The 13,671-nt window shown below is 44.5% G+C and overlaps 1 protein-coding gene across 1 annotated transcript in view; it reads right to left on the bottom strand.

Moving 5' to 3' along the window:
• Window positions 1–453: 453 nt before the first annotated feature.
• LOC139051309 (MOB kinase activator 1B) overlaps window positions 454–13,671 on the bottom strand; it is a 32,466-nt gene continuing 19,248 nt past the window's right edge. Inside the window, exon 3 of the mRNA XM_070528313.1 lies at window positions 454–13,027. Coding sequence (XP_070384414.1) covers window positions 12,768–13,027 — 260 coding nt within the window. The 3' untranslated portion in view covers window positions 454–12,767. The remainder of the gene's footprint in view (window positions 13,028–13,671) is intronic.

Below are 13,671 nucleotides of genomic sequence, written 5' to 3'. Positions count from 1 at the left end.
GTGGATCATTAATCAGTTGCTGGAGCTTGCAACCAATCATCCATAAGAGTTTACAACCTGGGTGTGCAAGGCAGACGATGGTGGCAGGCTGTCTATTAATTTTGGCCCCCTGTGGTTCTCTGATGTGTGCAAAACTAGTGACACAGACACCTGTTTGGGAGCCATACCTACGGCTACTTGTACATGGTAGCAACCTTCCCAAGATGGATTCACTAGGTTCACATTACTGAAGAACCCGAGCAAGTGAAACTGCAGAAAGCCAAACATACAAAACTGCACTGCACTGCACCATCTGCACTGCGTATGCAGTATTCATACTCCTTATTCTGTCCTTGTTGCTTTGTGCTGTTTTTTGTGTCTCTATGGCACTTTGATGATCTTCCACAGACAAGGCTGTCATTCAGGATTTCAGAGTTGTGGTTCAGAAACAGTCAAACAAGCTGGGCAATGTAGTCATATATCAAATAATTTATTTACATCCTAGGTGCTTATCAAACACATGTGAATGTGATGTCCGATACTGTGCAGCATACAAAAGAAAAGCATGCACTGTCACAGTGCACGGCTCAACGCCTCAAAGGCAGCTGTGTTGTTGCCTCGTACAAAATTGAGAGTTCGGTAAAAAAATCTTTGCCTCTGTGCTACAGACTTACAAAAAAAGGAAAATATACTGTTCATTCAGGGTTTGAAGGTTGCTAGCAGATCATGGAAGAAATATCAGTTCATAGTGCTGACCGTTTATGGCGGCAGACATGTCACATAAGGTCACTTCGTGCAGTATGTGGTAAAACCCTCAAAAATGTGAGGCATGGGAGCTAATAAAGCCACACGTCTACATAGAATTGTCCGACATTCAGCACTTTACTATACACTGTTTCTACACTTTACCCTAGTTCACCGTACTTGAGGCCAAATCCAAGGAACAGTGCTATGTAGCTGTAGCCATACAATAGACTTTTTACTACCACTTGTTGCTGGGCTAAATATTTAGTTCATACTTTCTTGCGCAGTAAAATGTGAAACTATGCAAAGAAAAAGAAAGACAGAACTGGAAACAGCTCTTCCATTTCTTTTTTCTTCACATAATTTCGTATCTTTTATGCCATACACCACAAGAAGAAAATGTTTTATAGCTTTCATAGCAAGTACCAACAGGGCAGCAAATTATGAGAAAATCTACTAATTTGATGCACTCAACATGCAATTTTCAGTTGGGCACACATCAGCATTATAAACATTGGGAAGTGTTGAAGTCAGTTGGACGGGTGCGACTTGTGGGGAAAGTTGCGTCTTTTTACGTAGATCCTTTGTGTACGCTGGTAAAGGTCAAGTTACCATTACTGTTCCTCAGTTTTCATGAAAAAGCCTTGATGTGTGTGTGTGTGAGAGAAAGGAGGAGGGTTGCGTGTGTGTGTGGTCCTGCGAGCATGAAAACAAGCAATCAGTATAATTGGTGGACAAATACAACCACTGCAATTCAAATCCAAAGCTCGCATTACTTGCAAAAGCTGACTACAGTAAGGAGTAGGACTCTGATGGTCAGTCATGACTGAAACAGCTCCAAAATTGCAGCTACGAGTGCACCCCTAACTGCAACATCCCAGAGCACAGAGTAATATGCCAGGAAGAACAAGAAACATTTTGTGCTAAACTCTGAGAGCAAGCAGTCTATGCACATAAAGGGCACAGGCTCCTCAGCGTCCAAGTCATCAGCCACTGCCATTCCCAACCAGAATTGCGTTGATTAAAAACCACTCAAGGAACAACTTTCTAAAACAAGATTCACAACGAACAAAAACAATGTAGCATACAGACTTTGCAACACACAACAATGAGTCAAAACACAATGACCACATGACAGTGATGGTATGCAAGTATCCACCAGAAAATCAACAATGAAAAAGACATGACATTACCATGGTGTAGAAGCTAAGTACAATGTATAAAAAGAAGAAAAAAAAAGAAACACAGCACTTTAATATTTCAGTTCCCACAGCACAACACCGAAAAATTAAGAATGTTGTTCAGTATGCCAACCTCCGAACATGGCAAGATAAGCAGTCATCTTTTCGTTGAATGTGTGCTCCAGGTGACCATTGACTATTCACTGAGGAACCCATGCTTAAAGCTTTCATAAGGTCCTCGTCCTCAAGATGAGAAGCAGCGCGCACAGCGTGAAAATGGGGGACACCAGGGTCATCACAAAGTAAGGAAACTGGGATTCCACCACACCAAATCACAGCTACAGTGGTGGATAGCGAGAGCAAAGGATTGGGGGCCCGGAACACAAGCTTTTGGGGCGCTCACCGAGAACCGTTACAAGGATTGTTAAACACAACAGCCAGTTTTTTCTATGGCCTTCTCATAAAGAAATAAGCATGCAACAGCTTCTTGGAGAGTCGACAGTCACAAACAGCACAATTTCTTTTATCGGATGGCCAGATTCACACAACGGCTGCCCACATTCACTACTCCGATTGCCTCCCAATAAATGAGAACAAAAACGCAAGAAAAAGCAAATGTCTCTTTCAAGCATGAGAAAGCGGAGGCTAAAATGTGAAGAACAAAAAGTGCAGTAACTGAATTAGAATATAGCGATCCAACCTGTTGCTATGCATACAAAACAAGTGCTGTTCCAAACGAAAATAGCCTGGAAAATGAGCGCACCAAAAGAAATGCACAGTTTTGCACACATGCTTGTACAGTGGTTAACAGAAGCTTTTGGAACATGGAAGCTCTAAGAATTTAGCTTTCCACATGGCCCATGCAAGTAGCAAGAATTCTGAGGTGTGTACTCTATACTTGCCTCGAACGAAGACATTGATTGCACTGCCAATTCAGGGGCACGCAATCACATAAGAAAATTTAAATCTAGTATCTGTACAACTTCAATCTTACAACAAAAAAGTTCTGTGCACAGATATGCACAGAAGTAGCTCAGATTATGTGTCATCTTTTGCACACTGCTTTTCATGCACTCTTAGCACTGGCCCTATCTCAGTCAGCTACGATATTAATCACTTTTTGGGTGCAGTGATGTTCATAAAATGCAATGCCCTCTAGGTAAATATTTAGACATGTAAAAAATGTGCGAGTGTGTGTGGGGGGGAAGGGCAATATGTGCATACCACAGAAATAAACCTCGTGAAATACACCGAGGAGTTGTAACATTGCTGCATAGCTGACTTCATTTCTGTGCACCGCGATACTCACACAACAGGACAGCTTCGTTGCATTCAATCTTTCTTTTTTTTTCCTTGTGGCGGCAGTTTACAAAAATTTAATGAACTTTTGCACTGTGTGCAACATCATAAATATTGCTGATTTGTAGGTTTTTCTGGCATAAGGCCAAAGTTAGACTGAGGAGCACTATGACTAACCAGAATACCTTGCAATAATAAAAACAATCAATATTGAACAGCACTAAACTTGAGTTCCGTTAAATCGATTTTGACCGAAGGTCCCAGTCAGTGCCCATACATTTTTATAGGTCCAAACTTTCATTATTTCTATCCTAAAATCGGCCTTCGTCAAATAAATCCAACTGCGCCAGTCGGCATGCATGTGCCTAACCCCTATGTGACCCCAATAGCGACCCTTTTAGTGGCAGTGACTGTCAACGAAGCTTAGGGGACAGTGAATGTGCATTCACTGTCCCCTAAGCTCGCGAGTCATCACATGCAAAAAGTCATGATCCGTCAAAAACGTCTACTTTCGGCCAGCCCTAGGAACATGTTCAAGTAATAACCGTAGATAACAATGTCAAATTACGGTATTTACCCAATTCTAACACGTTAGACCTGCAAATACTGCTAAATGAATTAGAGGAGTATTTTTGGCTTTTTTAGTGCATTGCTTAATTCGACCCTCCGGATAATTCAATCAGTGCTGTCGGCCCTGTCAGGGTTGAATCAACAGAAGTGAACTATACATCCAAATGAAAACGACCCATAAAAAAATTTTAACAAATCGAGCCTGACCTGAAGAATGCTGCTTGCGACAAAACGATCATATGCTCCTGAAGTAATGCCATGTATGTTATCACCAATCATAAAAGCATTTCACATGCTTACTACATTTGCACAAATACACAAATAAGGTGGGGCCATGAATGCTACCTTATGGGGCCGGCCCTTCAGACAACTTGGAAATACAAATGGTTACTGGCTCAAGGCAGCCACAATTAAAATACAGCATTAAGCACTTGCTTTCCTATGCCACACCTAAGCATACACCTCAGATGACCATTGAACCACCTTCACCTCCCCTCCTCCATGCACTACGTAGTACATTCAGCAATCACATTCCTTCGACCAATTTTTTTTAAAAATTGCGATAAAGACTTGCTTTTAAGGCATCATTCTTGGTGCGTATATGTGTATTATATGTGTGCTGTGAGGCCTGTGTTGTGTATGAATTGAAGCAGTGTTTTGTGGAATCTGTTGTCATGTATTCAGTGGTCATAGCTGGTTGTCACACTGTAGCGGAGGCCGGCTTGCAGTAGGAGACGCGAGCGTTACGATTTTAAACCAGTACATGTCCATATTGGGTAGTATGCATCTGCTTCCATCACAGGAACGGAGCAGTACGGCCACGTAGCACCCAGTGGTAAATGCGACCAGTTCCACCTTGAGATAACAGCCAGTGTAAGGGCCACCCCGGCCCGAAGCCTCCTAAGCACAACTTCCTCCGCCCTAGTAAGGTGAAGGGGGAGGGTGCAGACATACGGTGGGATAAGAGCGCGTGTGTCCTGCCGGAGAAAATTTTTACGGGCTCGGAGCGAGTTAAGGGGTTGAGGTCAGAGGGGAATAGGCAGAAGATCAGGATTAGGAGGGCAGTGTGCCTGCTGGTCAGTAGCAATGTTGTGAGGGTTCGCTGAATAGCCTTGAATGCTTCGACTAACTATTCATACCTTGTCCACATCCCATAGACCTCAAAGTGTGCCTCAATGCAACACTCTGACAATGCTTTGATGGTGCGCAAATTAATGTGATGCTTTCGATGCACTCTCACCCATTTCCTTTCAGAGATGCGGCATTCCTTGGCTTTCTCAGCACGAGTAAGCAGATGTAAAGCACCTGCTCTCGTTTTATTGAACCCCACCAACTTCTGCCTCATAGGGATCACCAGTGTACTACTTCTGCCTCCAGACACACATGTGCAAGTTGAACAACATTCAGTGCCAATGTTAATGCTGCAACACGTGAACACTTGTATATTGGCTGTCCCAACCTTGCTGCTGCATCATGCACAACACCATTTCTGCTGTTTGCAAACCCCTCAGAATGTAACACTCATTGACAAAGGGAAACGGTGACCTGGTTTCCCCACTTAGTGACAAATGCAGTGCCTGAAGCACAGCCACAACGGAGAAAAAAAAAAGACATTATCAGCTCCGCTATTAACAACTTTTTAAAGTGAACTCCCTTTGCGAACCCCCCCTGCGCCTCTCTTGCAGACCGTGGCTGCCGCCTGCTGCTGCTACTCGTGTGTTCTCAGCGAACAGCTTACACTTCGTTGCAGGACGGCGGCGTCTTCTACAAGTGATGGCTCATACTACTTTGCTCGCAGCAGTGGAAGGTAGAAGGGGGAAGCCAGCCTGCGCATGCAGGTCATTGGTCGCTGGTGGAGACAGTGGGGAGGATGTGACGCAGAGAGCCACAATGAAACGGGAGAGACGGTACTCGAGGTGATGGCCTCGCGCTGCGCATGCATTGCGCCTCTTGGCATCTGCGCCTCCAAGGGCAGGTGGGGTACCCCAAACAATTGGCATAGAAAGAGGAAGCAAGCTTGCCTCTTTCAACCTCTATAACAGTGATTGCATTCAAAGGTGCATTGCAAAGCTCCTCGTTTGGGTCATCCTTGAGCCAGATGAGAAGTTGCACATGAAAACCGTCTTGCAAGCTTCGCTGTGTATAGATTCCAACAGGGCACATTGAATCTGCTGCATTTTTAGTAGCACCTCTGAAAGTTGTTAATGGTGCCTATGATGTGTTTGTGTTTTTCTTTGTGGTTGTGCCTCAGCAGTACATTATTGCTAAGCAAGCACCAATTACACCAACATGTCTCCTACTGGTTTCCTACCTCACTACTTGGCACAGGGAAAAAAGGAGAGGGGGAAGACATGTTTATACCATATTTCAACTGTGTGTGTGAGCTCAGAACAGGGTTCCCGAGCATTGCACAGTGATGAGCTACCACGTGGGACCACCTGCACATGCCAAGGCCTTGGTGTATGTGCGCTGTTACAACAGAATCATGCTACATTAAAATGCTCAAACAGGAGCACTGCGCCAAGAAGCAAGATGTGTGTAGGCTGAAGAAGTTACATTGAAGAAGAAGTTAAACATTGCCACCATTACCCTCTTCGCGGCAGACTTGCACACTTGCTATTTTCAAGCAAGTGTTTCCTGCCGTTGTGAGGCTGGAGTTTTCGTTAAGATTAGTCACCTGGTGGTTCAGCCTGCCATACGTTAAAACTTAGGGAATGAAGCTTATCGAGGACTTGAGGGAAAGGGGAGGAGAACCAAGCTTTTTAGAAGCAATATTCTAGAAAAAACCTTGCGTCATGTTTATGCAAATACAGCATACTTCAGAGAAAACTCAAAGCAGGACAAGCCAGATGTCTCACTGGTAAACATGAAACCAACCTATAAAAAGTATTGTAAGCACCACACCTTTGAGACTACTAACCTGCAACGCAATGGGGTGAGCCATGTCAAGCACAGACTGTTTCACAATTTTCCGCTTACCAAAGGCTTTAAGCTGAGCAAGTAAAGAAGCGAATTTCTGGAACACCTTTTTTCAGCATCTACACATGCACACTTATGCACATATGTACAAGAACTGTGCAACGAAGCTACTGAAGCGTAGCAGCACTTAACTGTAATGCATAGGGCTATACTGGAACACTTGAAAATGTATAATGAGAATACTTGTACAGGCTTTCAGCAACAACACTCAAAGAGGCAACACAGAGCCAGCAGCGCACTGAAATTGCCCAGGCACGCACCTAGATCACCTCCCAACAGTGCTGCCAGGAAAGGAGGGGTGATATGTGCATCTAGCTTGGGCAGGGGTTCCCAAAATAGATACATCGATGCTTTGGCGGCAACAAATGAGAACAATAGTATTACCAAAGGTGGATTGCAGACTTCTCTATGCACCCTGGTGCTGTTAAGCAAAATTTAATTTCTAATGAAAGAGACAGGTGCTTCCAAGGCACACACCACTCTTTTCAACTCACTGCAGAAAGCTGTCAGGAAGGCCCAAAGGTTAGGGATTGAGCCAGAACTAAGTACGCCATGAAGTAACACTAGGGTAGCGTTTAGGACACACAAAACTCTGGGAAAACGTAAAGTAACTTGCTGGCTGGAGACCGAGCTTGTCTAAGAGATACGATGAAGAGTGCAAAATAGACAATCCACAAACATGGAAACAAAACACTAGGGCATGCACCCCACGTCTCGAGTTGGTTGTTATGCACTCGCCATCATGTCTTTACATGGGATACTTTGTTATGACAGATCATGGTTACATGCACATGCTACTTTCACATAGGAAAGTACTCAATTGCATCTCTGATTTTATCAGCCTTTAGAAAAGGTGAAAGCCTCTCAAGGCATAGCAATGTAAGTGTATAAAACTTATTCCACGTAACGAATGCTGTGAAGATAGACAAAAGAGCTTGCAGGATAGAAATTCCATTATTCAGACCTCGCCACTGGCTTTTTATGGTGACAGCAGTACAGAACATAGTGTGGATGTTGGCCACTTGGCGATTCATGATTTTGGGAGATTGCCGCAAGCAAAACACGAGATTTGAAGGAAGGGACAACACGAAGCGGTACTGACAACTGATGATTTGCTTGATGATATGCTTGACAACTGATGACTTGCTTGAGAACTGTTTTGCTGGCAGCAACTTCCCAAAATCAAGCAGTATAGAGTCCAAAAATGTCCTATCAAACACTGATAAATCGAACTGCAGCTTATATTGAACAGGTGTCGAATCACCATGAGAACTGCATGCATTTAACTTGCTCGGACGCCCAATAGATAACTCAGCAGCCGGTTCCCCAAAGTCGGCTTCGCCTCAATACAGTTACATTACATCGTCGAGCATACATAATGTGTTGCAGTGAAGCACTTGAGTGCAAAGGGGCCGCTATCACAGGACTTGGTAGGTGTTTTGTCATAAATGCACGCTCCCACTTTCTCCTGTTGCAGTACGAGCACCTAGATGTCTAGTAAGTGTACTTGCTAGTTTTCAGAGATATTTTCGACGTGGCTGAGGCAATTTGAGCCCTTCTTTCGCACACCTTGTGCACCCCATTTAGAAGACCATAATGGGGACTAGTATGCATTTCTTATACATGTGTGCACACGCAGTCTCCGGTCCCTGTACAAGCACAGAGATGTTTAATCAACTGCACTGCCAGTCCTTCAGAACAGTTTCTGACGTTGCTGCGGTGATTTAAGCTCTTTGATTTGGGGCGACACGTGCAGCCCTAGCTGTAAGAAATTATTCAGTTTATCAAGTTGATGTTATTATAGTTCAGGTTTGTTGGTGTTGAATTATTTCTGTAACAATAACTGCGAACTTTCATGGTTTTCTTGTCCAACTGCTTTGCTCATATACATGTCAAGGCAATTATTTTGGCGTCACCACTGCAATTTATTTCTTTTTTTTGGAATGGCCCCTTTAAAGCCACCCAAGTGATGCATCGGCAGGGTTCATGTCATGCTCTTTGACCGCGATTCCTTTCTCTTCACACCCTCTCGTGGCCCCAAAACAAGAGTCCTAAATCGCATTTGCAACGTAGTGGCCTCTTTCCCCTTTTGATATGCTTCAGCACGACACACATATTGGTGTAGTTGACTTTAGGAAAGCTGCAATATGCAATGCCGAGATGCTTTCTTTTAACCCTTTCGCTGTCACGGACGTACCGGTACGTCATCGCGCTTCCCCCCCAAAAGTGTCACTGACGTACCGGTACGTTCTCTATCGTGCGTTCAAAATTTCGCGCCAGAGCGCAAAGCTGGCGCTCCTGGATTGGCCACGCAATCTGTTGACTCTTTCTACAAGTTCGTATATTCCCTCCGACCTGTGTTACTCCATGTATTGAAGAGTACAGCGCGACGGCCACTCCCCACTTTCTCTTTGCTGAGTAATCATGCGTCGCGCACGTGTGGTTATGGGTTCAAGGGTTGCTCTGCCATCTCCGCTGGTTTGAAGGTTTTTATTTTTCTTCTGTTGGTGTGCCTGCTACGGCGCGTCAAGTTCAGGCGCACGTGCCGTTGCCTCTCCGAAAAGAGCGACTCGACTCGTTGCTGCTTTCGCTCTCTCGCCGCACCCTCGCTTTCGACTTGCAGCAGTAAACATAAAGCCCTTCGAACTTTGTTTAGCCTTTTTCCATCTCTCTCTGTCATCTTGATCACGCAACGTCCCATTTATCTCCCTTGTGCGGGCGACTGAAAGCGCATCCTCCCTGCGCGCGGTTACTTTCGGATGGCTCAGCGCACGGGACCTTCGTCTGCTCATTGGAGCGGTGGCTCAATTCCGATTCAGAATACGAGCCGAGCTCGGATTCGGACTCGGACAGAGTCGCATGCTAGGAAGAGGGTTCCGCATCGTCAGATTCGGATGTTGAAGGGATTTTATAGTCAGTCTGATGATGATGATGATGTTTACTAACAACAGCTGCAGAACACTGAAATGTGTATATTACATTGACTATGTTATTTGTGTACCAATCATAATCAAAAATAAATTGCTATGTTCATTCCCTGTTATGCTCGTTCCCTAAAACCAAGCCGACACTGGGGGTGCGTCACGGTCAGAAAGGTCCGACAGCGAAAGGGTTAAGCCACCGTGCTTATTCGCCCGTTTCACTTCTAATTTTATAGATCAAACTATTCGATCATCATCGGACTGTTTGATATACTGCTGTTCGACTGTGTGTGGAGTTGAAAAACTTGATAGCATGTACACACCGTGCAGTGCCCTGCATCAGCAGCAGCAACAGAGACAGTGGGAGGCCTGCCAGAGTGAGTGAATGAGCCAGCAGTCGTGCAGTGTTCAACAAACACGCTCCCATAAACTTTGCGCCATGCGGAAGTTGCAGAAGTGGCAAGACAAAGACACACAGCAGTCAGGCACAGACGCAGCCATTATTATGACCACATCTGTCACGCTGCAGGCAGGCTGCCTGCCACAGTTACCTCACTGTGAGGACATCATGAGGACATGTGAAGATGCTCAAAATTGCACAATATCATGGCACAGTGGCAGGAAGGTCCAATGTGCACAAACCAAGGTTGAGCGCAACACTTGCAAAGGATGCTGGAGGAGGAAAGCCTAGAGATCCCGGAAGTGTGACAAGTCCCAAGATTGGAAGCAAGGCAAAAGGAGTGGGCACCATGCTGAGGCACTGCTCAATTGTCAGACAGCAGAGAGGTCTTCCTTAAGTAGTTAAGCCTTCCACTCTGCATATACTCTGGTGTTGTAGTTGATGACCTGCAGATTCCTTGAACAGGACAAGACCATAAGCTTCTTTTTTTTGTCTGCTGTGTGGATTATTAAAAATTAAAGAAATTGTTCAATTGTGATTCACATGTGGTGCAGCAGGGAACACTTCCTTGAGCACGTTTCATTCAGTTCCTTTGTTGAGCAGACTTTCCTGCATGGTCAAACATAATGGCAACAATCCACGGAAAACTCCAAGAACAGATTCTCAATGAGACTGCCATAATCATCAGTAGAGAGTAGAGGGTGCACGGAATGAAATGCTTACAAGTACCATGAGCAGAAGCTAATTGAGAAGTAAGGAGTAGTCACAGGCTCAAATGTGTCACCTACACAATGCGCAAAAGCTACCTCAATAGAAATTCTGCTCTGAACCGAATCATTTAGGCAAAACAGTGCAAAATCAAGGCCAGAGAACTACATCACAGATGAGAGCCGTCTTCCGCAGTTCTTGATTACTATCAGCATGGCTGGTTATGCTTTTTCTGAGCTAAGATAAATTCATTTATGGTAAAAAATATTTAGGCTGGTGGCTGTATTTAAGATATTTTTTAAGTGGCAATGCCATGTTGGAGAAAACCTTGACAGATAAATCAGTGTGTGTAGCCCAGTGTTATACCCCTGCTATACAGGCAAATTTATCCCTGTATTTTAGTACAACCCCCCACTCAAAGCTCCACCTTGACTCAGAAAAGCTGATGGCAGCGCTACCTCGCGACATAAGCTGTCACTGCACTTTATTGGCACTCAACTGCAATTATCAAGAAGCATAGCACATTTTTCAGCCGATGGGCAGTGACACTGTGCTCAACTTGGTGGAATGGAGGAAGAGCTTCGAGTCGAGGATCATTTGAGAATACCAGGGTAAGTTTCATCTTGAGGGAGTGCACTATGTTGTTAGTGTCATTCGCATGCTTTCACATGGAAACATTTAGTGATGCTCGCTGAAAAAATAACTCACAGGTTAGTGTGTTCAGTAAACTTTGCTGTGTTCATGTGTAAAGCCTTCATAGCAGCGTTTCAAAAATAAATGTACAATGCAGGATTGTCTCTGCTTCTTAAACCAACTTTTTGAAACTTCAAATGATTTAAATGTCCCTACTTTTGAAAAGAGTCGTTCTTTGTCGGCTAACAAAGGCACTTTTTTAAGCATCAATGCTTCACCATTTTCAAATCTCCTTAACACACAGCCTGTCGTATGAGTGTTGTATGCACTGCCGTCTTGTCTTCGCTCACGACTGATTATGTCAATGTTACCTTGCAATTACTGCATAAAATAACAAAGGTACAACCTCCGAGTTAATTTACCGATAGACACTGCCACCAATTCCAAATTACATTTGCCATCCTCATCTGGCAGCGTGCCGCCAAAGTGACACTCCCTGCAGCAATTTGTACCCACTCAAAGAGTCATTAAATTTCCCCGTCTAAGTGGGGTATATATAACAGGCTTGTGCACCCTTGCAGATTCAGCGTAGCAGCAAGTACAAAAGGACGATTTAGTACCACAGTGGAAAGTGGCACAACAGGCTGGCACACGACAACGAAACTGGTCGTTTGCACACAAGCACGAGCAGTGTGGCCGCGACTGTGGCATTGAAAAATTCACTTAAATACCGCGAAGGCTTCCCTCAGCTAAGGTGGCCTGCAACCCCTACAACAGCTGATGGCACCGCATTCAACATAAACAGAGTTTCAAAGCAATGTTCTTTAAAATTGCACAGCGTGCTTCTAGCCTCGTGAAAAGATGCATCATGGGCAGAGTGCTCGGAAATTAAGATAAGGTGAAAAGTGTCAGTGTGGCAACAGCAGTGCAGTGAATCTAGGCGCCACCAAGAGTCCTTGCTTTCCCTCTCCTAGACGACAAGCATTCAAGGCAAGCACCTGGGTGTTCCAGTAGTGTTCAAGGACAACATGAGGCAGAATAACAACACGGGGGGTGGGCAAAAGTAACGGTGGCATGTGTTTCAGATAGTTTAAAAAAAAAGGGGGGGGGGGGACCACAATCCGATCTTGAGGCACACCATAGTGGGGGCTTCGAAAATTTGGACCACCTGGTATTCTTTAACGTGCACCTAAATTTAATTACAAGGTTGTTTTTGCATTCTGCCCCCATTAATATGTGGCCACCGTGGCCGCGATTCGATACCGCAACCTAGTGGTTAGCAGCCCAACAGCATAGCCGCTAAACAACCACGGCGGGTTTCAGATAGGAAGAGCAGCAGGGAGACAGCATGTCCTAGCGCGAGGGGTTGCTATCCCTGTCCTTGCTGGTAAGCTTTTCAATGAGCTCCTGCAAGGGCACCAACTCCCGCCGATCGATGAGCCCAAACTCCTGGACAAAGAAGATGAAGTGCTTGAAGCTGGTGTTGAGGTGCGCCTCCTCACCCAACTGTACCACCTCTGAGAAGTGCTGGTGGTAGATGTGAGCATAAACACGAAACAGTCGCTTCAGGATTGTCTTGGCAATTGAGAAGAAGTTCTTGGGGAAGGGCACACCTGCATGTCACATGGACACATGTTAGCACACAGCCAGTGACAGACCTCAAAGGCAGCAATTACATTCAAGGTCCATTACTAATGATGACAGAACTCTACATACAGTGCAGTCCATTGATGCTAATGTTGACAAGCCTAAAAATGTGTGGCTCTAATAACCACATGCACACATATTTGCACCTGGGCTGATTTTGGATACCTTCAATAATGAAGATGTACAATAGTTGCATCTGATGTGGTAGAGAAAGCTGCAATGTTTACAAATTGGACTGCACTGTACCCAAGTGGTTAGGCAAAAATTACCACTATACTACTAGCCAACATACTGATACAAAACCAAACAAGAAAATACTGTGAAACACAGTAAAGCCCCCAATACATGTTTTTGGCAACCACAAAAACATTGCTATAAGTTTCCTTTTTTTAAATAAAAAGTACGCATTAAGAGAAAATGATGAAATTCAGAAAAATTCAAGCTCTGGCAACAGACTTCGCATATGAATAGCACTGCAGAGCATTATTGCTCCAAATGCAGTTCTCTTCACGTGGCCCAAGTGATAAGCATACAAGTATCGTCTTTCTATACATTAGGAAGGTACTCGTAACTGCTAAATAAAGAAGTTAAATCATCATATATATTACAC

The sequence above is a fragment of the Dermacentor albipictus genome, unplaced genomic scaffold, assembly GCF_038994185.2.
Source record: "Dermacentor albipictus isolate Rhodes 1998 colony unplaced genomic scaffold, USDA_Dalb.pri_finalv2 scaffold_11, whole genome shotgun sequence".
In the NCBI taxonomy this organism is placed as follows: Eukaryota; Metazoa; Arthropoda; class Arachnida; order Ixodida; family Ixodidae; genus Dermacentor; species Dermacentor albipictus.
The sequence above is the reverse complement of the archived record's forward strand: the minus strand, read 5'-3'. Positions and strand labels throughout refer to the sequence as shown.